At 38.3% G+C, this 27,330-nt stretch overlaps 1 protein-coding gene across 5 annotated transcripts in view; it reads left to right on the forward strand.

The window, feature by feature from the left end:
- The window catches only part of TCF12 (transcription factor 12), a 262,121-nt gene that overhangs the window by 78,979 nt on the left and 155,812 nt on the right, over nucleotides 1-27,330 (forward strand). For all 5 annotated transcript variants that reach the window (XM_084752921.1, XM_084752922.1, XM_084752923.1 and 2 more), the window contains exon 4: nucleotides 19,727-19,800. In XM_084752921.1, coding sequence (XP_084609047.1) covers nucleotides 19,727-19,800 — 74 coding nt within the window. The remainder of the gene's footprint in view (nucleotides 1-19,726; nucleotides 19,801-27,330) is intronic.

Consider the following 27,330-nt stretch of genomic DNA (forward strand, 5'->3'; position numbering starts at 1 on the left):
ATTTTGTAGATAGGGCAGAAAGCCAGGATTTGTCATTGAGGCTGGATTTCACTTCTAGTGCTACAGATAAATAGATTAATGTTGAGGTAAATTGTATAAGCTATTAACAGTTACTACTATAATTGAGATGAAATAAGCCATCCTTAAGATATATTGATGGGCTGGGTGTGGTGGTGCACACCTTTAATCCTAGCACTCAGGGAGGTAGAGGCAGGGGGATAGCTGTGAGTTCAAGGCCAGCCTGGTCTACCAAGTGAGTCCAGGACAGCCAGGGCTACCCAGAGAAACCCTGTCTCGAAAAACAAACAAAACAAAACAAAAAAGCTTGATGGATTTCTAGGGGAAAAGCTTTAGTTACAAAGTGAAATCATCTTTAAAATAAAATAATATAACAGTTAAGGAAAAACCATAGTTTCCTGTTCTAACTTTATTAGAAAGATTATGAGCTATAAACTCATGACTCCTATTAGGAAGCTGGGATGGGATCTGTCAGTAATAGATGTGTGCCTGGGTCATTTTGTCCTGTCACAGGTCTGTTTTTCAGGATCGTTTGCTTTAGACTTCTCAAGATAAATTACCTGATGGAAAAAATCTGCTGTTTATCTTTTTATTCTGGCCAAGGCATGTCCTTCCTCTAATTAGGAGAAGACAGTAAAATAGGATTTTATGGAAAAAAAGAAAAGAGACAAGTAGCGGTTTATCTTTTTTTAAAGTATATTTTTGTTATTTAAAAAATATTTTTTTACCTTTGTTAGGAGACTGTTAATTTGGGAACAGAGAAGAGGAAGATTGTGGAGCTCTGTATTTTTCTTTAGTCCTTGTTCAGACGCATTAGTAGACATGGAAGTAAATTTTCTCAATGACTTCTCTAAGTCATGTACCGGAGACGTGTGGCCTGGCATCCGTCTGTCTGTCTGTCTGTCTATCTATCTCTCTATCGGTACCCACTGACCAAAGTGAAATAAGTTGTTCTTTAGATGCTGTGGTTTCTGCAAGGAGTACCTTAACAAAGTTTCAGATGTCAGTTGACTCTCTTCCCTTAAATTTCTGTATTATAACACAGAACCAGTGCTTGACAGATTTTCAAGCTTTCGGTGACACTCTGTCACAAAGACCTAAAGTTTTTTTTTTGTATACTTGTTTACTCTTTGTTTAAATGAATATGATTTCTAGGGTGCATTGATGGCTGTCATCTACACCTAGTGTACTGAACTTGAGTTAGCATTGCTATATTCATTCCCCCTCTGTAAGTGATGAGTTAATTAACTACCTACTGTGTAAATACTGTGTAAATGCTGTTTCCCAGTGTTTGTGAATAAATACATAGGAACAAGCATACAGAAGAAATTCATGGAATGAATTCTGTACTTTTCACATTCACAAGGAACTAATTATTTAAAACCAAGAACTTATAAAATAGTATCTGTTCTTATGTAGGGTGAGCAATTCAAGGCTTTGAGCAGACCCAGCCTTACAGACATGGTTACAAGCAGCCTCTGCACATAAGTGAGGACTGCAGAACAGAAAGATATCTTTATATACGTGCTGACAGCTCAGTACCTGTGGAGAAACAGAAATGATGTGTAGTTGTTAACCCACATTGTGTTAGGTACAAGACAGTGTCTGTATAAAGCCTACCATCTTTGAAAAGGACCAGGTGGATCATTGTAACAGCTAGTGCTGACAAAGGGTCTCTCTCCCACCCTTTTCTGGAAGAGAGGAACCTAAGGCTGAGGAAATGTAATAGTTTGTCCCTGCAACTAAACACTCTAGAGCAACATTAAATAAATTGGGGAATTTTATGAGGTTTCATGCTGTGGAGCAGGTGCCCTCTGTAAGAGTCAGTATTCTTTTTAGTCTTACTTTCATCCTGTAAATACTAAAAGGAATTCCTCAAATTCTATGCCCGCTTTGTCCCAAATGAACCAGATAAAATTTAAGACACTCTTTTTAAAAAATTTATCACATCCGTTATTTTAAGACAATCTTATATCTTTCTGTCCCTCTCTATGCCTGAAGATTTATTAACATATTCATTCTGAGTAAGCTGTTGCTTCTGCTGCGTAAACAGAGATGAGTTGATGCTTCTGATACTTCTTCCTAGTCAGGATCAATGTGTGTCCTTTTCCCTTCACGTGCAAGCCTGAGTCCACACACCCTTCCTGTATTTAAGGATCTCCCTATGAAATAAGCCTACACCTTTCATCTCACAGAGAAGTCCTCGTTGTTTCAACAAGCCCATCTTGTTTTGGGAAAAAAAAATAATAGTTCTGACTCTGCTTCTGCTCTTACACCTATGACCTTCACTGTGGCCATCGGGCATCTTTGAAAACTATAATGATGTGAAGCTATAGGAAGGACAGCTCCTCTGACCATTTCCTCAGGCGTGTCGGTGCCCTCAGTACTTCTTCCTCTTCCTGACCTTTATGTTTGGAGAGTTTATAGAAAAGGTCTCCTTTCTTGTTTCAGAGGCACTTTAAATATGTCCCAAACTGAAGTTAGAATCTTCTTTTTATTCACAGTGCAACGAGGATGCCTCACATCCTTGCCGCCTTCCTCAGAGATCATCTCAGTTCCTTACACTCACTTCTTGAGGTTTCCACATTAAGGAATTCTTTAGATAGCCTTTGTGGTGATGACCACTGCTCTTCTGTCATGGCTGACCTCAGGTTCTGACCAAGGTCCTTGGAGATCAGTTCTTGAAGAGCTTTATTGCCCAGTTTTAGCATGTCATTCCAGGACCCAGAATCTGTTATTTTATATGATGAAGCGTTCTGCTAAACTTAAAGCAGAAGTCATTGTTTGCTTTGAAGCCAGCTAATTTTGATCCTTTGTTGATATTTCATCACTGTCTACTCTGGAAAACAGGCCTGAGCCTGGTTTGGTGGCACATGGCTTTAATCCCAGCACTTGGGAGACAGAGGCAGGCAGATCTCTATGAGTTCAAGGATAGCCTGGTCTATGTAGTAAAAAGAGAAAACAGTGCTGTGCTACCTAACTCCTCAGGAGGGCCCAGGCACAAGACATCACCAGATGCAAACACCACAGCTTACCGTGCCCCAGCAGCATTTGTGGCCACTTTCCCCGAAGACTCAGGCCTTCCCTTGGCTCTGCTGCTGCTTCCCTCACTTTAGCTGCTTAGCTTATGATAGAATGAATTTTAATGTAACAAACTAGCAAAGAATCCTACTATATTAATTTGTGTTCAGTCTAGATTACTGATTTGTTTATAACATAGGCTGTGTGCTTGACTGTAGAGTATTGATATTATGCATGATAGCTTTTTATTCTTTAAGCTAACATTCTTTGGTTTAGCAATGTGTAAACTGATTTTTTTAAAAATTCCATTTGTTTTCACCAGTGGATTCTGAATCCAAAGAAAGCTCCTGGCAAGTGTATAACTGACAGAAATGTCAGGGAACAGATGGAATGGAGTTCCTCAAGAACTGGCTGAAAAGTTGGAGTTTGGCTTTCTGAAAAATCGTGCTAGTGTCTTTTCTCTTCCCTGGAAGTGATTTGAGGAAGAGTTCAAACTCCAGATGAGGAAACATCTGCTTTTAGGTTGATACTTGATAGCAGATAAATACCTTTTAAATAAGGTATGAATGATTGTATGAATGAGTTAGGACCTATGATTTCTCAGAACATTAATAATATTTTATAAGCAAATATAAATATAATATAGATCCAGGCTAATATGAATAGTTATTTTGAGTTTTCCTAATGAACTGTGCCTTTGGTTAGGTTTAAAAAAAAAAAAAAAGGAAATTAAGATAATTAACCTACAGTATGAGAGTTAGAAGAGTTGAGTTTATTCTTGATTCTCCAGCTATACTCTGACAATTCCTATAGTTATACCCTTTGCTATGTGCAGTGGGCTTTTCATATATCTTAACATGCCACTATAGGGAGCTGAAGATCCAATTTACAAATTTGTTTTCATTATTGACCATTTGCATGATCATCTGTGCAAACCTATAATGAACCTGGGACATGAACATAGTGAGCTTGTAACTTTAAAAGAACACAGGAGATTAAAGACAGGACAGCCTCCCTGACATCAGGCGTTTCTGTATTAGCAAAACTGAAAATGCACTAGGAGCCAGATTCGATATACGGGGAAATAGAAAAGTACAATAAAGACTAAAAGAAAGATAGTATTTTTGGTAGCCAGAAAAATAAAATGACTGCTAGGATTCTCTGATTTCTAGTTACTCAGCTCTTTATATTAAAATTGCATGTAATCTTCTTGAGGAATCTGTTGTGTGCACTTACTGAGCTGATACAGTCCAGCCACTGCTGGTCTTTTAATGACTTTAGTAGAAAAGTCAGATATTAATTTGTCTTAGTGTTTTGTCCTTTTTGATCACCTTAGTATAGTTCACAGGCTTTCAGCACATTGAAGATTAACTTGTGGAAGCTAAAGTGTTGCTTCATGCTGATTTTATAATGTGTATATGCTGCATTTTGACAAGGAGCAAGTTAAGCAAAGATCTAGAGGTGCTGCCAAACATAAAAACAACAACGGCACACAGAAGAAAACAGAGTGCAGGGTCCAAAGCCAACATAACCCAAAATAAATTTGCTATTTGACATGTATCACATGTAAATGGGCTTATTTTGGCAGCTTTTGGAGTTAAAAATACAAAAGACATCACTTATACAAAAGCAAAAGTAATTGACGTGTGAGTGTGTGGGGCTGGGGAGAGGAAGCAGTCTCTAAAAATTTATAGTAGCTGTTTGATTTGTATGATGAATGCTGCCTTCAGCTTTGTTTCATTTATTGTTTACATAATTCTATTACTAGTGTGCTGTCTTTCTTCACATTCATGGAAGTTATTTTGGGTAACAGTAGAAGATGCAACCATTCCATCCAAAGTTCATCAGATACATTTTCCCTGAGTCTTGTATTGGGCTCTCTAGGTAGAACCATTTCTGGGTATGTTTGCAGCTTGTTCATATGTTTGATGTAATCACCATTTCTCAGCCTTTTTCTATATTAACTAAGTGACTCCTTACATACTTATATGTCTGGTATATTTTTAGATCATCTGATTGCTGTAGGTAAAGAAAACAAAGACCTTTTAGAAGATGGAGGATGAGGAAAAAAAAAAAAAAGCAGTGTACAAAACCAAAAAGACCTCGGTAAAAGACATGGCATCTCTGTGTGGATGGATGTACATTCAAGACAGAAATTCCCAGCCTCCATCAGATGACCTTGTGTACATATGAGTATTCTTTTTTTTTCTTTTATTGCTTTTATTTACAGCAGGAATGCTGTTATGTTTTATTGAAGCTTTTCACATGCTTCTGTCTCTACTCTTTTTGGGTTTGGTTGTTTGGTTTTTTGAGACAGGGTTTCTCTGTGTAGCCTTGGCTGTCCTGGACTCGCTTGGCTGGCCTTGAACTCACAGTGATCTGCTTGCCTCTGCCTCCCAAGTGCTGGGATTATAGGTGTGTGCCACCATGCCTGGCTGTAAGACACAAATTTTAAGGAAGGGGGAAATATCAAAACTGCTCCACCACACCCAGCTCATTTGAATATTTACTTGTGAATTCGTAATTGTACTTTTTTATTGCAGTAAAAGTAACACAACACAAGATCTACCTAGTTGACAGTGTAGTATTATTGGGTACAATTGTTGTACAGTAGATCTTTGGAACCATCTCATCTTGCACAGCTGATTGTGGTAGTCATTGGACAGTGCCTCCCCAACATAACTTCTTCCTAGTCCCTGACAAGTTCTATATTTCACTTGCTGTTCCTGTGAGTTTAGCTACTTAGTTGCCTTAGAAATAAGGATTTGTCATCTGTAACTGCCTTGTTTTACTTAGTACAGTGACCTCCAGGTCCGTCAGTGTTGCAAATGACAGAATTCCTCTGTTTTTTTAACCTGAATAATATGCCATTGTACTGTCTGCATTACATTTTCCATATCCATTCATCATCCAGATATTTAGGTTGTTTCCATATCTCCACTCTTGTGATAATGCTACCGTGCACATGGAAGTGTGGTTTCATTGCTTTGGTATTTTGACTTCATTTATTTTGGGTGGCTGTTCAGACAGATTTGTTGGATTATATGGTACTTCTAATGTTTGGTTTTGGTGTGTGTGTGTGTGTGTGTTCATGTGCATGTGGGTATTGTTACCTGTATGTACTCCTGTAGGCCAGAGGAAGATGTCTGCTGCTCTGTCCTGTCGCTCTCCGCCTTATTCCCTTGACACGCAGTCTCCCACTGCCAGCAGTCTCTGAAATCTAAGCTCCTCGACATTGTTAAATTTGCTCTCTCGCGCGCGCGCACACATAACACACACACACACACACACACACACACACACACACACACACACACTATCAGGTCTCACCATTGTGCAGTAAGCATTCTTAGACAGTGGGGCTAACTTCTCATCCTTAGTAGTTTTAATTTTAATTGTTAAAGGGAACTTTGTAGTGTTTTCGATAAGGGTAGTACCAGCATGCTTCTTTCAGTAGTACAGAAGGATTTTAAGGATGTATTTTTAGTCAGGCATAGTGGCACATGCCTTCAGTCACAGCACTTGGGAGATAGAGACAGGTAGAGCTCTGAGAGTTTCAGGCCAGCCTGGTCTACACAGAGAGTTCCCAGCTAGGCAGGGCTACATAAAGAGACCGTGACTCAAAAAAGATGTATATATGTGTGGGTGCACATATAGGTTTGAATCCCTGCAAAGGCCAGAAAAGAGCATCAGCTCCTAGAGGCAGAGTTACAGATGGTTTTGAGATGCCCGCCCAGTGTAGGTGCTTGGGATTAAATTCTGGTCTTCTGCAAGAGTGCCAGAGTGCAAGCCCTCCTAACCATGAGCCATCTCTAGACTGTAGAAGAGTTTTACTTTTTCTTCATCTAGTTAGCACTTACTTTGTTATTTTTTAGTGTATGGTGTATACATGTGTATATGTTTATGTGCGTGTCATGTATGCCCATGTGTGCAGGTGTGGAAGCCAGCAGTGGACTATAGTATCTTCTATCTCGTCTCTTCACTGAACTGGGAGGTAGCCATATCTCTCCACCTGCTGTGCTGGAATCACAGACACTGAATTGATTTTACCATTTTCTATACTCCTGTCCACTGTGCAAGAACATAGCTGCTCTATATTCTTGTTACTATGCAGTCTTGCACTTACTAAATTTTACTATGCTAATATAAGACTAAGAATCAAGAAGAGTATTCCACATATACGTCCACATTCTGTCATAAACATGTCATAAAGGCCTTCTGTGCAAATTCAGATTTTTTTCCCATTGTTTTCCTTCAGCCTAAAACCTTCAATAGTAGCTTGTATTTGTGCTCTGTGAGTCCAGGACGATGGTTGTTTCTCACCCTTTCTTGTAGGATGTCGTCCACTGTCTTTTGGACTCACTGCTTCTTGTGAGAAGTTGGTGTTTCCTTGAATCATTTTCTCTTTATGTAATACTTTATTTTTTTCTGCCTGAACTAAAGTTTTCTACTTTGCATTTTGACTGTCATAGGCATGAGTATGGTTGGTTTATAGTTTTGCACAGAGATTGTTGAACTTGCTGGGTTTGTAAGTTGGTATCTTTCACTGATTTGGAGAAAATACTACCAGCCACTTCCCACCTCCTTTGATCTACTTTCATGCGTTTTAGACCTGTTAGTATTACTAGACTTGAATTATTGCATTTTCTCTTTTAATTCTATTTATGTTTGATTTCACTTTACCACTTCTGCTGTTCTAGTTATTATTAAGCTTATCCAGTGCAGATTTTTTCAAATAACATTATTAAATTCCTAAATTCCATTATAGATTATTCTTCCTTCAAAAAATATGTCCATTTATTGTCACTATTTTTCCTTAAAAAGTGAACATGTATAGCAGCTTCTTTAAAATTCCATTATGCTATTCAGATAGTGGTACGGGCACTTCTATCCTCAATTCATGCTACATTCTCATTTCTCTACATAGGTCACATTTTTTTTTCATGCCTTTATGGAAGATGTTGATAATAAGTTGTAGAGATTTTTGTTTTCTTCAGTTTCTGTAGTTCTGTTTTGCTCTGGTAAGTAGTTGCTTTATAGGTTGACCATCTTAAGGCTAAAGCTTACGCTGTATTAGAGCCTAAATCATGTCCCAGCTCCCTTTAATTAGCATCTTCGTAGTTCCCAGGAGCTGAAATCTGTGCGGTGCAGTTTAGTTTTCCAGCTGGTGCTCTCCGTTGGCCTCTTCAGTGTGTCTCCATGTTGAGCTCTTCAGTGATTAGCCAACGATTTGAGGAGCAAACAAATTAAGTTTTTGGATCCTCTGTTTACTTTGTACTTTGTATTGATCTCAATTTTTAGCCATACTGTATCTTCCAGTTTTCCTTTTTTTGTCCTGTAAGCCAAGAAAATAAGTGAAATAAAAAAAAAAAAAAACCCTCAGTAGATAAAACCTATAGGTTAGGATCTCACATTTGACTGACTCTGTTTCTTGATTCTTCTGACTTTTTTAAAAAAATCCCATCCATAAGATCCTTTCCAGTGTCTAGGTTTTTTTTTTAACCCTTTGTCTTTAAATAGTTCTCCCCCCGAATTATTTATAATTGCTATTTTCAAGAAAATTGCTCCAATATGAGTTAGTGTGCTATTATGTAAAAGTAGAAGCCATGCTTTTTTTTTTTCTTTCTTTTCTTTTCTTTTCTTTCTTTCTTTTTTTTTTTTTTTTTTGGTGGTGGCTTTTAAATCAGTTCTCCTCACTCTGGTTTAATGTATGCCTCAATATATCTTTTTAATGGGTTTCTCAGTTTCATGGATTTGCAGATTGATGACTTCTTAAATGAGTAAACTAGATGCTAATAAGCTAGTTTATTTGTAGTCTTATTATAGTTCTCTAGATAGATGGAAACTGAAAGGGACTTTCTGTAGCTTTACCTTTTTGTGTTACATTTTTATGTTTCAGACGGTAATATGGTTTTTAAAAATTGTAAGAACATTTTATCATTTATCATGATTTACCTTAAGTTTTGAAATGTACATCACAGTAGTGTATTTGCCACTGTAATTGGCCACATGAGCCTGGGAGAGCAGGACCAAAAATGAGACGGACTAAAGTCTCATTCTCAATAGGCAGGCAACTTTGTTCAAAGCACCAATTTACACTCTGAAGAGTCACACTGAGTAGAGTCTACAGTCTTTAGGACAAACCATGTGTGGCAAAAACATACTTTTCCATAGAGGGTTATGAACGACAGCAGCTGAACCGGACTCACTGCTGTGCACCACACCTGGGAGGAGCACAAAAACATTTCAAGAGCAATTCTGTGTTTTGAAGAAACTGAGGTCACAAGATTCTCATTTTCTTGGAGTGTTCTCACAAGCGCTCAGAATTGTCCCACGGTTCCATTCTCGGACTGTGTCTGGCAGTAGTGTACTGTCTCGTTCCATTTATCGTACATAAAAGTTCTTCTTTCTCATTTCTCTTAGCCCTTAGCTTCTACTTGTGCTTCTATGAGTTTGACTCTTTCAGACACTTCAAACAAGCAATCTCATGATCTGTTTGTGTTTGGTGGTGGGCTTATCTCACTTAGCATCGTGTCCTCTAGGTTTATCCCTCTTGTCTTCTGTGACAGAATTCCTTTCTTGTCAACAATCTAGATCCAAGTGGCCTCTCGTGTGATTTAAATTTAAATATTTATTTGCATATTAATAGGTGCGTTATTTTTACCTCCCCAATCCACAAGTGCTGGGATTAAACCCAGAGGTCCACCTGCCTCTGCCTGATGAGTGCTGGAATTATAGACATGCACCTCTGCGCCCAGCTGTAGTGTCCTTTCTTAATGTGTTTTCTTACTGATGGTCTCTGGATTGCTGCCGGTTTTAGCTATTCTAGTAAAGCTTCTCTTTGCACTTCTTTGTGTAGAGGACTTCTTTAGGGTATATTTTTGTCTTTTTATTTAAGGTAGAATTATGTTTAGGATATATGAATATCTTTTAAGAAAGTGCCAGTTTCCCAGAGTGTATCCGTTTACACCTCTCTTATTATTAAGGCAATACTTAGAATTTGAGTTGCAGATCATAGTTTTGTCATAAATTATGCTAATATAAGTGAATTTAACAGAATGTCCTCAGTGTGGTTAACTTTGCTCTGGTCTGGTCATCAGTTGTCTTGTAGAATCATGATGTTCACCAGAATTGGAGATGGCGAATGTCCACGTTTAAGTAAAAAGCTAAGCAGTAGTGTTGTTTTGTATGTAATACCTTTTGTTTTAACCATTTTATATATTCAGCTTTCTAGACTTGGAATAAAAGCTGGCTGAATTTTTGTAATTGGAGTCATATTCAGTGGCCTTTGCTTAAGAAATGCCTAATTTCTCTACTTGACATAGATTTGTAAATGTGATAACTCTATCAAGCAGAAGCTACTAAGTTAGGAAGGGAGGGAGTGGAGCGTGCATCTGGGCGGAGTTAGGGGAGTAGTGGGTGAATCCAACACATTCAATAGGGAATTCTCAAACAAAAGTGGTTACAAAGAATAACAACCTAGTGTGCATTGTAAATAGTACTTTTGAGCAAGTTGTACAGAAAAACACTGAATCTCTGGGAGAAGGTAAAAGTGGTTATGGATAATAAGGGCTATGAAATAGTCATGGCAGTGCCTTACAGTCAGATACACCAGAATCTTACTCCTTGACTCCATTGTGTGTTTGCGCCATAGTAAGAAATTAATGTATCTTTAAAAGTGTTATAGTTAGAAGAAGAAAGGCTGTTACCACTAGATTTTCAAATTTTTAACACATGAGGGACAAAATCTAGCATTTTTCACAACAATCATTTGTGGAATAGATTAGAATAAACATTTCACGTTGAAAATTTTTACTCTGCTGGCAGTGAAGCAATTGAAAATGCGACTTGTAAACCTGCAAGGAATGTGTTTGAGAAGTGTCTTAGCAAGACTGTGTTGGCATGACTTCCTATGCAGGTGATGCACTCTACTGTTCCAGGAAGAGTTCCAGAAAGAGAATCAAGAACACGAGTCTAAACAGACACATTAGAAAGCCTGGGAGAGAAGGTGACCGAGGAGAACTCACTGTGGAGGTTACAAGGAAGTGAGGGGAAGAATCAAAGGAACGTCAGCTTCCAAATCTCCTTGGTCTGGACTGTTATGGTACAACCCTTGGTATAGAAGCAGTAACATGTCAGTGTGGGTTCTCACCTAGAGGGTTAGGAGGAAGAGCTGAACAGCATAAAAAGTGGCTGCTGTACAGTGGTTTTGAAGTGATGACAAGGTAGTCAAGAACAGTTTCAGCAGGAATGTATAGACTGTAGTTCCAAAGTGCCACACTGGGGTTTAAGACTGGGGATGTGGGGCTGGTGAGGTGCTTACATCCCAGTGACCCAACTGGTGGAAGGAGAGAACAGGCTTCTGCAAGTTGTCCTCTGACCTCTACAAGTGTGTCATGTCAGGCACACGAGATAAGTAAGTAAGTAAATAAATGTTTTTTTAAAAGATAGGGAATTGATCATTCATACAAGGACAAAAATCATGTGGCTAAATGACTAACTAATCTAGGGGTAGATTGGCAGTGTGGAATAAGGGCAGGCACTGTCAGCACCTGCCCCCAACACAAAATCAGATTAAAAAAAACAAAAAAAACCCAAACAAACACAAACAAACAAACACAAACAAACAAACAAAAACCCCAGAAGATTTGATAAGGGAGGGAAGAGCTAAATATTAAATTAGTAAATCTCAGAGAAGGGGAGATGTGACTGAGGGTAGGCAAAATACAGCCATGGCTAATGGTTTTGCTTTTGTAAATAATTTTTCTCTTTGTTTGCATATCCCCTAGGCTGCTTTTGTGCTATGGTATTAGAATTGAGTGTGGTTGGCATAAAGAACAGTTAATTGATCCCTAAAATATTTGCTATTTGGGCTTAATTGCAATAGTTTGTTGACGTCTGTTATAGAGACCTCAGAAATGAAGAATAAGAGGTTAGCTTGTGTTGGGTCGTGGTGTCACACCCCTTTAATTCCAGCACTTGGGAGGCAGAGACAGGTGGTTCTTTGTGAGTTTGAGGCCAGCCTGGCCTACAGAGTGAATTCCAGGACAGCCAGGGATGCATAGAGAAACCCTGTCTCGAAAAACCAAACCAACCAGTCAATCAATCAAACAAACAAACAAACAAACCCTCCCCCCAAAAACAAAGATTAACTTTTATCTTTGGTGACTATGTAGAATTCAGTGGATTTTATATGTATATTTGTTTTCTGTGAACAAATATTTGTGGAGTGATTGTTGTGTGTGTGTTACTTGGTTTTGAGATGTCTAGGGAGGGGCTAGGTAGCAAGAGATTAATATGTAAATAGTCAGCAATGAAATTGGTGACCATAAAATTTTCTTATGTGTGCATGGAAAGAAATGACTGGGAGTTTGAGGGATAGAGGAAGAGAATTTTCAGTACAGGGAAAATATGGAAAAGATTTTATGGCACTATTCTAGATAGGCAGTGTGATGCCATTACAGGAATTAATGGTCTAAGACTTGCATGCAGAGAGTGCATGGGCCTCATTACAGGAAATGAATAGAATTGTTTGTGGAATTGAGTTAAGAATAGTAATTGCTCACACAGCTGTTTTTAAATAGCAAATGTGTTAGGTAATCAGCAAAAATTCACAAAGATGTACTTGATAGTTATACAGAAACCGCCGTGATCCTACAGACTTATGATCCTGATGGGAGCTATAAAAACAAGCAAACTAGCTAAAAACCTGTGCGTGCAGTTTTCACATTGGTGTAGTATTGTATTTTTTGTTAAACTGTAAGTGTAGTTTTGTTGTCATCTTTTTCTAACCACTGAATCTAAATGTAATTATTTAAGAAGAGTAGTGGTATGGGTTTGATGAGGGCACAGAGCATTGAAGTGTGTGCTTGCTGGAAGGAATGTCTGCCTGCCTTCCTAGACAAAAGTGAAGTCTTAGAGTGTGTTGATTTCGGTTTGTTTCTTTTTAGCATCCAGTTTTATTTTATTAGCATGCACTGCTCATTTTTCCCCTTCCCTTATACTTTCTCAAGGATGTTTAAATACATCATTAACTTCTCAAAGACTACTTAGAGTTAATACAGTACCACTTAGGTAAAATGCAGCTGTCTTTCAGCCTTTAGGCCTGTTTACCTTGGGGAGTCTATTTCCTGCTTTCTCTCATGCTGTGGTTGTGCTGGTTACTTGTAAATGCATTCACTGCACTTCCTAGAAAGATGGTTACTTTTGTTTTAAATAGCTGTGTGTTTTGCAGACATTAAAAAGAGACTGTTGTCTTACCGATGCTCCCCCTTTCCTTCCTCAGGATCCAAGTTGCCCTCTGATAACATTTTTTTCTTCATCCTCAAGAACTACTTTAAGTGTTTTTTTTTTTTTGTATCAAATGTTGGAAATGAATTCTTAACTTCCTTTCACGTGAAGATGTCATTATTATCTTTATTCTTGAAGGTCACGTGTAAAATTCTGGATAATAGTGGGTACTTTAAAGATGTTTTTCCATAGCTGTCATAATCCAGTTTCTGAAGGCAAGCACATAGTGATTCAAACTTTTTCTTTCTAGGCCATAAGTTCCTCTCTGGCTATTTTTGAAATGTATAATTTTTTGCTGTCAGGTTGATTTTGCTGTGGGTGACTAGGACTTTCTCTGCATCTTTATGGTTGGCACTCACTACAGCCTTTGTTTTATATTTCCCCTTACATATCTGTGAGTTCTCTTTTGGTCGTTGTTTCTTCAGCTGTATCTTCCTTTGCTGTTCTCTTCGCTCTCTCAGGATACCCAGGTTAGATTTCTTCATCTCTTCCATTGTGTTTCTGAGGTCTTGTTAGTTTGCTTTTAAATTCTTTCTAATTTTTATTATTTGAATGCTTCCTGTTTATCTATTATAAACTTTGCTTCCCTTTCCCCCATCATCTCTGATTATTTCAAGCGTTCTATTTGTCTTTTAAGAAAATGTTCCCTTTTTTCTGCTATCTCCAATCCTCTGTCCACTGTATGCACTTTGCTCATGCACATTTACAGCACCTTCAGGCTCTGGGAATCCAGACATAGTGGTCCTCTTGACTGGGATAGTGGGTTGCAGTCCTCTGTCTAGGAATTGGTTTTATTATGAATGCTGTTTGCATAAATTTTGGTTTCTTTGTATTCTTCCAATGTTTTCTGTTTTAGTGAGCCATTTATTTGGTTAGACTCAAAGCTACAATTCTGTTTCCTGTGGCTAATTGCTATTCATGTCTCATGTTATTCTTTGGTCTTTGCTTTCCGCCAGTTTGACCTTGCCCTGTGGATGTGCTCGCTGGCTTTAAAGATATAAAGTCAGACTTTGATTTAACAATCCAATACTTACACTCTCTTGTACTTAAAACAGAAAACCCAAAGCTTATACCTAATACCAGGTTTCCTGTGAGACAGCCTGTCTTAACTTCTAAGTCCCTTGTGATTATAACATTTCTCCAGCTTTCTCCCTTAATTTGTTTTCACTAATGTATAGCATAGTAATGAAAAGATTTATATTCTAGTTGATCACTGTACCACAGTGAATTCTGTGATACACAGAATTCACAGAAAACATCAGTAGATTTATTTCATGCGTATGTAAAACCTGAAAAATATAAAACATGTAGGTAGGTTTTCAGATGTCTGTTAATTTTGAATTGATTGCAAACTTTGAGTCTTATATTTTAAAAAAGTACCATTACTTCACAAAGAAAATTGAAGAGATTATTGCAGTGAGACATTCATATTGCTGGATGCCTACCTTCAGGATGCCTGCTTTCTTCAGGCAGACTCTGCAGACCCCTGAGCACATCTCCATACTGAATCCCTGCTGTGGCTGCCTTTACTGTGAGCTGTCCCTTCTGGCTCCCTCTTCTTTTCATTGTTTTCCAGCTTTTGAGATACTCATGAAACACATCCCAAGTTCCATATTCACTTCTCCACTTACCTTAGTATTCACTCAGAAGGTCAGTGGTTTAGTAGTAGGCCTGGTAAGTGGCAGGGTCATGCCAGCAGCTTTGCACCCTTTCATCTCAGATTTTTCCTGAGCTTCAAACATTGAAACCTACTGTCTGCAGCACCTTCCTGGGTGAAAACCGAATTGTTTGGGCATAGAAAAGTCTCTTCCTTGAAATAGAATATGTTTTTTGTTTTTGCTGGTGGATAAAACCCTACAGAAAACCTATAGGTCCATATTCTAGTATGCTGAAAGGAGAGAAGGAGATGGAAACTGTGGGGTAGTATTTTAGAGAGTATTCTGAGGAAAACACTGAGCGGTGGAGGCAGCGAAACAAGTGGGCAGGCTGTGTTTGAACTTTCCATGGAGGAGATGCCTGCCAGACACTGGGCTTGGCTAGAAGTTTACCTGTTACATCAAGAATGTTACACATTGGATTTCCACCAAATTTGGTTTATTCCTTCTCCATGCTCAAAACCTTGAAGGAAGCTGCTTGTACATACAATCATTTCAGATGTGTTTTTAGTGACTTTTCTGGTTTTTGACATAGGGTCTTGCTATGTAACTTTGGCTCACCTGGAACTCAATATGTAGATCAGGTGAACCACAAGCTCAAGAGACTGCTTCTGCCTCCCAAGGGCTGGGGTTAGAGGCATGTGCTACCACACCCAACTGTGACTTTTCTTATTAAATGTTTTTTTTTTTTACAAGAAAACAAAGCTCAATTGCTTTTATTAAATTAAACCATTGTTTTTTTGTTTTTGTTTTTGTTTCTTTCTTTCTTTTTTTTTTTTTTTTAAGAAACAGAGCCTTAAGCTTAATGTTTGCTCCGCACTGTGGGGGTTTAAATAAGATGTTCCTCATAGTCTCTGTCATTTGAACACTTACTTGGTTCCTAGCAGTGCTGCTGTTTGTTTAGATGATGTGGCCTTGTTGGAGAAAGCATATCACCGCGGGGTGGGGGATGGGTGGATTTTGAGAGTGTAAAGATTTCCCTTTGCTCTCTCAGCTTCCTGCTTAATGTTCCAGATGTGGGCTCAGTTTGCAGTTCTAGCTGCCATGCCTGTTGCTTCACCATCATGGACTTCTATCCCTCTGTGATCCTAGGCTCATATAAACCCTTCTTTCTATAAGTGTTATTGGTAATAGTTTTTTTTTTTTAAATCACAACAATAGAAAAGTAAAAACACACTTACTAGGTAATAAAAAATAGCAAGCCAGGCATGGTGGCACATGCCTGTAATCTCAGCACTTGGGAGGCTGAGCTACACAGCAAGAAAAGAAAAACTAATCATATGCTTTTAAAAATAGACTCCAAGATCCCAGCACTCAGGGAAGCAGAGGCAGGCAGATGTCTGTGAGTTTGAGGCTAGCCTGGTCTACAAATAGAATCCAGGATAGCCAAGGCTACACACAGAAACCCTCTCTGGTGTAGGGGAACAAAGCTCACATGAAACAAAGTTACAATGTATTTTATGCAATTGATTCCATTCAGAAAAGCAGGCTCTAGGACAAAATTTGCGTGCATGCACACACACACAGTTTTTTAAAAAGTTTCATTATTAATGTGAATTTACCATTGCTTACCTGTTTAGTTTTGCTGAACAGAAACATAGTTATGCTTTTGAAAACCAAATAGTCAAAGTATTTCAATCTTTTAATCATTGTTTAGTGTTCTCATAACTGTCATTTAGAGCTGTGGATCACAGTATTACTCTAAAGTTGTTGATCTGCTATATAGGCACTAAAAATGGAAAGGAAAGAAAATACATGGGAATGATTTTTTTTCAGGTATTTCAAAACAAGTGCTTTCCCTTTCCCATTCTATTGTAATTCTTCTGTTTTCCATAGTTTTATCAGTTTACATAATATCCTTATAAGGTTTATCGTCAGGTGTTGTTTTGTTCTTGTTATGGTTGAAGCTTTGGAAGTTCTATTATTGCTGTCATATTTTTGTGTTTGTCCAGCCATTGTCTAGAGCAGAAAGGAGTCATTGATACAAAATGATTACTTTTGCCAGTGCCAGCCACGACCTTTAGTCAGTCTGGCTGTGCTAACAATAAAGCTACAGAGTTCTGAGTTGAAACACCTAGCCAAGATTCTTGTTACTCTGAAATAGCTTTTGAGCCCCTTTCTTTTCTCAGTAGCAGTGGAATTAGTGTTTAACTGGTGGCTCAGCTACCTAATAAATTACCATTTTATTTAATTAATCTTTGCCTTTTCTTCATCTTGTGGAAGGAGTTAAAAGTGTTTTGATAAAATTTGAGTGTGTGGTTTCAACTACTTTAGATGGTTTCTATAGCTAGCACCTGTCTTTCTGTTTTTGTTTTTGCTTTTTTTTTTTAGCAAATATATTTAAAACAACATAAACGCCTCAGATTTATTAATGGTTTGCTATAAAACATTAAGATAAGTTTAGGTCTCATTTTCATTAGCGTAGAATTCATCAGAACAAGTTTCCAATATATAATCCATGAGAATACTTTTTGTACACAGCTTATGTAATTGCTTGCAGTTTTATATCATGTTAGACTATTCTGTGGATCAATAGTCTTTGCCTTTGGTTGAGTCTCTTGGAAATCCTGTTTTATTTTACGGTGTTGATTACAAAGAAAATGCTTAGAAAGTAGCTCTTAGGTAGCTTGTGATGCTGGTGAGATGCAAACCAGCTTTCTTTCCATGACACATTGCATATGTGTAGAGTTTTTACTAAATTGGGAATTTTAATAAGGTTTTTAAAAGAACAAATAAAACATTTTTGTGTTTTAAAAGTTGGTTCACTTTAAATTGTACCTGGAATATTATCTATAAAGCAATTTCTCTTTACTTGTGGGAATACATTCCAAATTCCAAGTAGATACCTAAAACTGTAAATGGTACCAATTCCTCCACATGTGTCCATGTCTCTATATTCACTTTCTCCTATACATGCCAGGCGTAAACTTTCTAAAATTAGGCAGAGGGTTATAAATAGAAAAGTTACAATAGCATGCTATAATAAGAGCTATTACATTTTATTTGTAGAATATTCTATTAAATATTTTTCTGCAGGGATAAGTAAAGCTGGATAAAAACTACTGTACTGAGTATCATTTTACTGTCAATTTTTTTCTTTTTCTTTTCATTCCATCCTTCTGGGGTTTTTTTGTTTGTTTGGTTTTTCAAGACAGGGTTTCTCTGTGTAATAGCTTTGGCTGTTCTAGAACTCTCTTTGTAGACTAGGCTGGCCTCGAACTCACAGAGATCTGCCTGCCTCTGCCTCCCCATTGCTGGGATTAAAGGCGTGCACCACCATGCCTGCCTATCTATCTATGTCTGTCTGTCTGTCTGTCTGTCTGTATTTCTGTCTGTCTGTCTAAGACAAGGTTTGTCTATATACCCCCATGCTGACCTGAAACTCAACTCTGTAGACTAGGCTGGCCTTGAACCTAAAGATATTACTGCTTCGGCATTCTGAATGTTGGTATTTAAGTGCGCGTCATCATGCTTTGCGATTTTCTTAAGAAGATTGTTCAGCCTCAATAACTGAGTTAGCAAGGAGGACATTCTGGTGTGGGACCTGGTGCCTGACTGTTGTTTGTTCAATTTTCTATACAGCTTGTTCCTACACAACAAGCCTTGGACTCTTACAAGTTGCTACAGAGGTTGTGACATTTTATTTACTGAACACTTCATTCTTACTTACATTACAGAGGGCTTCTAGGAATACACTGTAAGAGTTCCAAAACTTAGTAGCTCCTAACATCTAGTTTTTTCTCAAGTCAAGTGAAAGAAAGCCAACATTGATATTATCATAGAAAATACTCAGCAAGGGCTGGAGAACACATACTGTCCCTAGAAATAAAAGATCAAAAACATGAGATTTTAATTTACAGAAAATGTGGAAATAACTGGATTGAAACAAAAAATATAAAAGACTGGGTTGAGAGATTTCCAGTTTTTCCTAGACTAATGGGAAAGTGAAAGTACAGAGCCAGGTGTCACAAAAGGATGATGGCCACTGACCCCTTATTTCCTTTTAAGATCAGATCTTCAGTTTTCAGACACATTGTGGGTAACAGCTTTGAAGAGATCGAAGTGTTACCCACAGAGTTACTACAGGGATTCTTACATCACTTGGTTAGTTTGGTATAGTTAATTTGAGATTCTCTATCTTCTGTTAAGAATATTAAATCTCTAATGTGATTGAAACACGTTTATTATACTGAATATTACTTGGCTAGCTTTGTTTTTATGGTTGAGGAGCTTAATTCTTCCTATTTTTATATAAAGAAAGTTTGAAGCTGGGTGCTGGTGGTGCATGCCTTTAATCCCAGCACTCAGGGAGGCAGAGGCAGGCGGATAGCTGTGAGTTCAAGGCCAGCTTGGTCTACAAAGAGAGCCCAGAATAGTCAAGGCTACACAGAGAAACCTGTCTCAAACCCTCCCCTCCCCCCTCCCCCCCCCAAACACACACAGAAAGTTTGAGGGGAATGGGTAGAGAAATGGAGACACTTACGTGAAAATTCATTTGAAAGTTTCCAAGTAAATATTTTAGTTCTGAAATTTCATGATGCCCAGAGGGTATTGTTTAGGGGAAATAGTGAGAGTAAGTCTGGAGAAACTAGCATGCTAGATGTTCCTGAGGCAGGGAGTGAGGTAAAGCCAGTTTCACAGTGATGCACACCCCCCCACGTGAACTGCACTCTCTTGACACTATCCCAGACATTTTGAGGGTGGCTTTAGATTTTATATTGTCTACTGTCTTCTTTCCTTAGGTATGGATGAGCGTGGGGGAACAACATCTTGGGGAACAAGTGGCCAGCCAAGCCCCTCCTATGATTCATCCAGAGTAAGTTTTCTTAAGTCTTGGTTAGAACTGTAAAGATTATTGGACAAAGAAAATGCGGTCTTTCATAAATGAACTTTTTATAACAAATAAAGATTAACTTATTTTTGTGGAAGTATGCTAGAATACCCACAGCCTTCATTGTGGATCTAATTATTTTTATTGTGCCCTGCTTTTCAGGTTTATTATATTCATGTATGTACAGGAATATTCTTGGTGTCATTTAGACCTGGGCTGCCTGCAGTGCTCTGCTGTGATGCAGGAGGGGCTCAGAGTGCCCATCAGATGCTCTCTCTACCTGCATTGCTATTTCTTTGTGTGTTACTGTTTCAGGAGGGGACAGCAACCTTCAAAGCCCCAACTCTCAGCCTCATCTGAAGCTGAGCTCCAGAGCTTATCAGTTGTTCATAATGGGAACTCAGTAGTCCCATCTCTTGAAGCAACGTCAGATCAGAAGTAAAATATGCTATTTCTTGGTCTATGGTAGACAATAAGATCAACTTTGTGTTTTATGCACTGAAAGGTATAAAGAGTAGGGCCTTTTCCAGCAAGAAAACTAAGCAATAATTCCGGTAAACTTTTGAAATTGGACCAGAAAAAAATTTAAAAGTGATAATTAATTTAAGCACTGTGTCCCCAGCCACTTGTGCACTGGTAGGATTATGAAGTGGGATACTTTCCTAAAGGCTGTATGTTATTAGTGTTTAAAATACTTGACAGAAACAACTCTAGATGAGGAAAACTTTATTTTGGCTCATAGTTTTAATGCGGGGAGGCTTGGTGGTGTTGATGCTGCAGCAGGGGCTCCTGTCAGTGTGGGGCAGCTTGCTCACACTCAGCTGATCGTCGTGGGCCGGACACTGTAACTCACAAGGCCTGCCTCACGCCCCGCACTGCTGCAGGGAGGCCCTACCTGCTGGACGTTCCAGTTTCTACAAACTATGATCAGGTTATACCACAGCATTCAAACACTTGAATCTGTCAGGAACATTTCACATTCAAACAGTAGTGCTCTATCTATATAAATAACAAGTTTTTTATTTCTCTCATAGTAAACCAAGAAGAGATAGACAAACATACATAAAGTTTATTGAATTAACGCTTAAAACAAAGTCATTTAAAAAGTAGAAAGAAAGCAGTATGCAATTGGAGCTCATTGCTTGTTTTTGCACTGGAAATATTCTATCACACTGGAACTACTCTATCAATGTCAAAGTGCTTCTGAAAACAAGAGGTTTTGCTGTTTTTCTGGCCTCGCTCTAGTTTATTTTACATATGTTGGGAAGGATTGCGGCTGTTACTTGGAGGGAAGCAGACAGACAGACAGATGCTGACTGACTCTTAACATCCTGGGCATCAGTGGCCAAGAAAGCTATGCCATAACGCCAAGCGCTTTGTCAGTTGTTTCAGGATTTAGACTTTACTGTTGATTCCTGGACAGATTGTTGTATTTTAGGGATTTTAAACACCTTCAATTTTCTCTCCATTCTGGAGAGAGTTTCTGATTCTCTGAAAAGTATTTTGCTTATATATTTGAAATAGCAGATTTCCACAGTAGGAATTTATAATATAGTTTTTATAAATATTTGAAAATTTTCCTCAGAGGCTCAAAGTACTGTCTTAGAGTGAATGAGATGGTCCCTTTGTAGTTTATGTTTGCTTCACTTTCAGGCTTTGTGGCATTTATTCCTTGAGTATTAGGTGATATTTTAGGAGAACATATGATAATGCACCCAAGCACTTTTCAAGTTGATGTTTCATTTGCCTCCAGTAATGAGACTCAAAGAAAATCCTGCTGTTTTGTTATTTGATCTACAGGTCAGGCGGGAAAGATGTCTTCTACTCTGAATGTATTTATTAACTTATTTTTTCAGTGTGGGTTGTATTAGAGAAAAGTTAAACTGATTCTGTGGTCAGCCAGCTTCCTATTTAACCCAGGCACATTCCTGGGCCCAGTTTACTGCTCGTGGACATTTTCTTTGGGAGCAGGAAAAGTCACTCCAGCTGATCTGAAAAGTAGCCCTCACAGTATATAGTGGTTAAGTTTATGGTTATTAAATTACTTACAGAAACCCTTTTAGCAGAGTTTTTGTGAGAGAGAGACTTAGTGGTAAAGGTAGAGAGAATGATAGGCATGTGTAATGTTGTTAGGCTGGAGACTGCAGGAGCGCACTGCTTTTGTGTGTGCCCACATGCCTCCATCTTGTCTGCATTCTTCATGCTTTTTCTGTCTGTGCAGAACAAACACACAAACATGAAAGATGTACTGGGATATGAAAGACACAGTTTTAAAACTTTGTCAAAGTTAAAGCACCAGAGACGAGTAAGATTTAAATATTGCATAGTGTAGACCTATAAAAAGTGTAGGCAGTAAGTTTTTATCCTTTAGTGCAAGACATGTTTTTCTGCTTGAGATCATACCAGGTGTAAAGGTCAGGAAATTGGATTGTTCTTGTTGACTGCTGTGTTAATGATTCGTTTTAGTTTGAGAGTCCTCCGCCCCTGCCCCCGCTCCTTTCTTACTAACAATGTTGTTCTGGACAGGTTATTTAAATTCACTGTACTTCACTCATCTGTAAAAATGAGATTGGTGATAGATACTTCATGAAGTTGTTGTTTACAAGGTTCTGATATGTACTGCCCTGTGAATATCTTTAGAATTCATCTTCTAGATGTTGGTGTCTAATCAAACAGTGACAAATGAATGACTACATTTGCAAGAGATGCTGCCTTATAAATCTAATAAATGAGAATTTTTGTTCTTTCCATAATTAATAGTAAACATTTTTCTTTTGGAGCTACAATAAATATAAATAAAATCAATTTCCCTTCTCTTGCAATTATACATTACTTTTTGTGGAAAAACAAGTTTTTCTTGTCAAATGATGGTTTAAAAGTTTTTTTGTCTACATAGAGCAGTGTTTTATGCTTAACAGGTACGCTATACTTATTTGTTAAATACAATCAAAATTTGGGGAATAACTTGTCTTATCTCTATACAAAGAATTATAGAGAACTAAGGAATGCTGAAAGTTGTAGAAAAATTCTTCCATAGGGAAGAGCAAACAATTGGCTATCCAATACCAAATGGTGATTCCTGAAGAAATACATACAAGTAATATTATATAGATGGAGGAGAAGGTTGTATTTAGGGGTCTGTGTGTGTGTGTGTGTGTGTGTGTGTGTGTGTGTGTGTGTGTGTGTGTGTATGCACAATAATTAATGAAAAAAGATGCCATGAATTTGAAAGAGTAAAAAGTATATTCAAGTTTTTGGAGGAAAGAAAAGGATGGGTGGAAATTATGTAATTATATTGTAATTTCAAAAGTAAAACATGTTAAAAATGAATGATGAATTTTTAAAAGGAAAAAAACTATGGAATATTGTTAGGCTTGCTGGTCTGAGTAAGGGGAACAAACTGCGTATGGTTTTAGAGACTTAATTTCCTTATAGATAAGGACCCTGTCCAACCCTTACATAAGGTCAAGCAAGGACTTGCAGACTTGTACAGTATGACCTTGGGGAAGTCATCTTTTTTTGTTTGTTTTTGTCTTCAAATTTATAATAGCTTCATTTATTGAAACAACAAATGGGAACTCTTTCTGTTCCCAGTGGTTTATTTCAATATCCATAATTTAGGTGCATTTTCATGGTTATATATTTCCTGATATACAAATTCTGTTTCTAAGATGTGACTGATACCCGGTTCTGTAGCTCTTTCAAGTGACCCTTTAGTTTGGGTTTGCCTGTTCTTTTTACACGTTGGTTCCCAGCCTAGGCCAAACTCTGCTATGATACCATAGTTTTACTGCGTCTTTGAAAAAGTCTATACAGGTTCACTGCCAGCAAACCATTGATAAGAAATTATTTTCTGTATGTCATTAGTGACTGTGAGTTTGGTTATTTTTTTTTTAATGTCACAAGTATTTTTCACATAAAATGTGGCTGTTAAGGTGAGTACTGATTTATCTTTTTTTTTTTTTTTTTTTTTTTTTTTTTTTTTTTTTTTTTTTAAAGAAACTACATTGGCTTGAACAGTTTGGATGCTTTTAAATTTTCCTCAGGTTTTCCACCCTCCTTTTGTATTGTGCTTTGCAGAACAAAAGTCATTTGTATTTTTGTTCTTTTTCTTCCCTTAGCATTTGCCATATCATAGGATTTTCACAACTGAAACAGATATGTTGCTGTTATTTGCCACAGATGAGAAACTAGGTTTGGAGTGTTTGAGGTTGGTCAAGCATGGCTTTGCAGGAGGTTCACTATGCACAAGAGGAGGGCTGCCCTGGGACTCATCAGTGAGTGCCTCAGTATGCCTCAGGCCCCTCGCCCTGCTATAACAGTTCTGATTCAAAGACTAGTTCTACATTTTCTGTCATACTTTGAAGGGAAAGTGCAGAGTTACAATAAGAAAGGGACCTGCAGCTGGTGGAAGAGAATTTGGGGCATGATGCTTCCTAGCCAACACGGGATGCGGCTCAGATTGTGGAGTGTTTCCCCGCTCTGTGAGGCTCTGGCTTTGATCCCTCCACCACACAGACTGGATGTGGTAGCACACTTCCTGATTATGGCACTGGGGAAATAGAGGCAGGAGAATCAGATATTCAAGGCCATCCTGGGCTACATAGCAGGCTTGAAGCCATTTTGGGTGAGGGAAGGGAAGAAGCGAGAGGGGAGACTGGAGAAAGAGGGAGAGGACAGGATTTGCGTAGCGTGGGCAGTGAGGCAGGCGCATAGGACCAGTTGCTGAGTGTCACACTTGGTCCAGCTGATTGATAGGAGTGTCAGTGTCTTATTTCTGACACAACTTAATACCTTGCTTTGTGATACTGAACGAGTTAACTTTGTTTTTCTTCTTTTTCTTCACTGTTAAAAATGGACTGGGCACTAATAATTGGCACTAGCCTTCCAGCCTGTGCCAATAGTGGTGAGGGGGAAAGTAGCTATGTGCCGGTGGGTTGGCTTAAAAAAAAAAATCTTTCAGTTATCTGTTGTGAGTTAGCACAGAGTGATTTTAGGGTTGTGTTACTTGTCTTTTTGGTTGTGAGCTTAGCCCTAAATGGTTGAACAGTTTCTCCTGAGAACCCCAAGGATCTTCTCCTGAGGGATGTGTAGTAGGCATGTTTTGAGTTCTGCAGTACTTGCTCTGACTTTTGCTTCCTTATAACAGTGTGTTCACAGGCAGATGAGCGCACTCAGAGAACTGCCAGTGTTTACTTTATGGAATGCTTGTCAGGAGCACACTCTTGCGTAGAAAGAAGAACACAAGGTGTAAAGATTTTAGAGTTGCTGGTCTTGCAGTTTGTGTGCAGAGCCTTGGATTATGTAATTTGGATAAAAGGGAAAAAAAAACTACCCAATTAAAGTAAGAATATAGTTTTCACAGACTATGAAAACTAAACCCAGTATATAAGGTTGTCTGGATGAGGTTGATGTTATTTTCTCTTGAAGCTTCTGTGATGTTTCTGCCAGATGTGGCTAAAGGCAACTTTAATTTTTTTTAGTGCTCTCCATTCATAGTTGGCATTCAGTATCTTTTCATTCATGTAGGAGAGCTTGGCTGAGAGCCACTTATAGATAGTGAGCTAGATATGGGATAATAGAGCCTTGGGTATCTTCATGTACCGTCTATATAAAGTACGCAGAGGTCATTTTGACCTCACTAAGGGGTTCTATTGGCTAGAGGTTTGGATTAGTGGGGTTAGGTCTACATGTCACAGAAGCCTTAGTTGCTAGTAGAGCAGAGGGACTCTGCTGCTTCTTCCACTGGAAACAGTGTTATAAGAAAAGACCATTTAAGAATATTAATTTAGTCTGTCTCTCAATACTGGGAATTAAACCCAAGGCCACACACATACTAGATAAGTGCACTAGTATTGAGCTATATCTCCAGCCTCTTATTTTCAAACTTTTTATTTTGGGACTGGAGAGGCAGCTCAGTGGTTAAAAAGACGTGCTGCTGTTGCAGGGGACCTGTGTTCAGTTCTCAGTATGGCTCAAAAAGTACCTATAACTTGAGCCTTGGGGCATCTCACAGCCCTTTCTGGTCTCTGTACAAACGCATGTAACGTATATTTAGACAGTTGCTATTTTGAGTAGAATCTAAGTTTCCCATTCTGGCCTTGAATGTACTATGTAGCCCAGAGCAGTTCTTATATTTACAATCCTCCTGCCTCACCTTCCTAAGAAGCTGGAATTCTAGGCCTGTACCATTAGGCCTGACTTAGCTAGTTTGTAATCCTTTAAGGATTTTTCTGGCATTGCCCCCAACTTTGAATATTCTGCATCAAGTTTTTGAAATGTTAAAGGTGATTAAATGTGTGTTTTAGGGTTCAGAAAGTATGTTTAGAAATATTTGACTATGCATATCTATGAACAGAATTGAAAGAGAACCAATTTTCTTGAAATAGGCAGTGGGTGAAACATAAAGCCAGGTCTCCTCACCCCAAGATCACTAAATTCAGTAGGTAGAAAAAAATCTATCTTTACTTAGTAGGTGAATAGTATGAGGTAAAAGAGGTAACTTTTCACTAGGAAAATGTAGTCTGTCTTTCTGGGAATAGACTCAATAGAAAATAATCATGTATAGGGAGTAGCACAGTGCTTTATAAGGACTGATTTATTGTGGGGTGAAAGAGAGGTCCAGTGTGAAACACTAACAACAAATAGGATGAGATCTGAGAAGATTTACTACACAGATCTGCTCGTGATAAAATTATACTTGGGGAGCCAGAGTGCAAAGTAATTAATGGAAACAAAAGAAATGTCAAAGGTGGCAGGACTCATGGGACAGCTGGCAGGAGTAGGAAGTGGGACTGCTCTAAACGCTTCCCTGCCACACATGGTACCTCTGGAAGTCAGTTCTCCATAGTTTTTAGGCTATGACAGGCTTGCTTTTGTTGTGTTAAAAAACAAAACAAAACCCTACTTGATCGATTGACTTAAAAAAGAAAAAAAACTTTCTGAGTGAAGGAAAAGCTGTAAAACAGCTACCTGTCCTTGAGCCCCATTGTCAAGACTCAGATAGTAAAGCTTAGGGAACCATGTTCCCTACAGCACAGAAGATGCATCCTCTAAACTGTGTACTATTCTTTATATTTTGTGAGAGGGGAAAGGTGTAGTTTTTATGGTGAATAGGAAGTTCAAATGCACTCATTAGAAAGGACACACAAATTTTAAATAGTATTTTATGCCTCTTGATCTCAGGTACAAAACAGGAAATGAAGCAGTTAAATAGCAAAGCAAGACAGAGGGACAGAGAATGGCAGTAGGTGTTGTCTGTGCATTGCATCTGTGTTCCCATTAGTCTGTTCTGTTACGTAACTGCTCCTTCACGTGTTGTAGATGAGAAGAAAGCTGTGTGTGAGAAAGGAGCGTTTTAAGGTTAGGTTTAAATAAGGTTGGAGAGTAATTGTGACTCTTGGTGCCACATCATCTGCCTGAACTGAATCTGTTCTTTCTTAAGAGAAGGTGGATTGTGAGATTTAAGCATCTTTAAAACTCTGCCAGCACATTTGTAAGCTGAAAGAAATCACA

This window comes from Acomys minous (assembly GCF_964271855.1).
Source record: "Acomys minous genome assembly, chromosome: 13".
Classification (NCBI taxonomy): Eukaryota; Metazoa; Chordata; class Mammalia; order Rodentia; family Muridae; genus Acomys; species Acomys minous.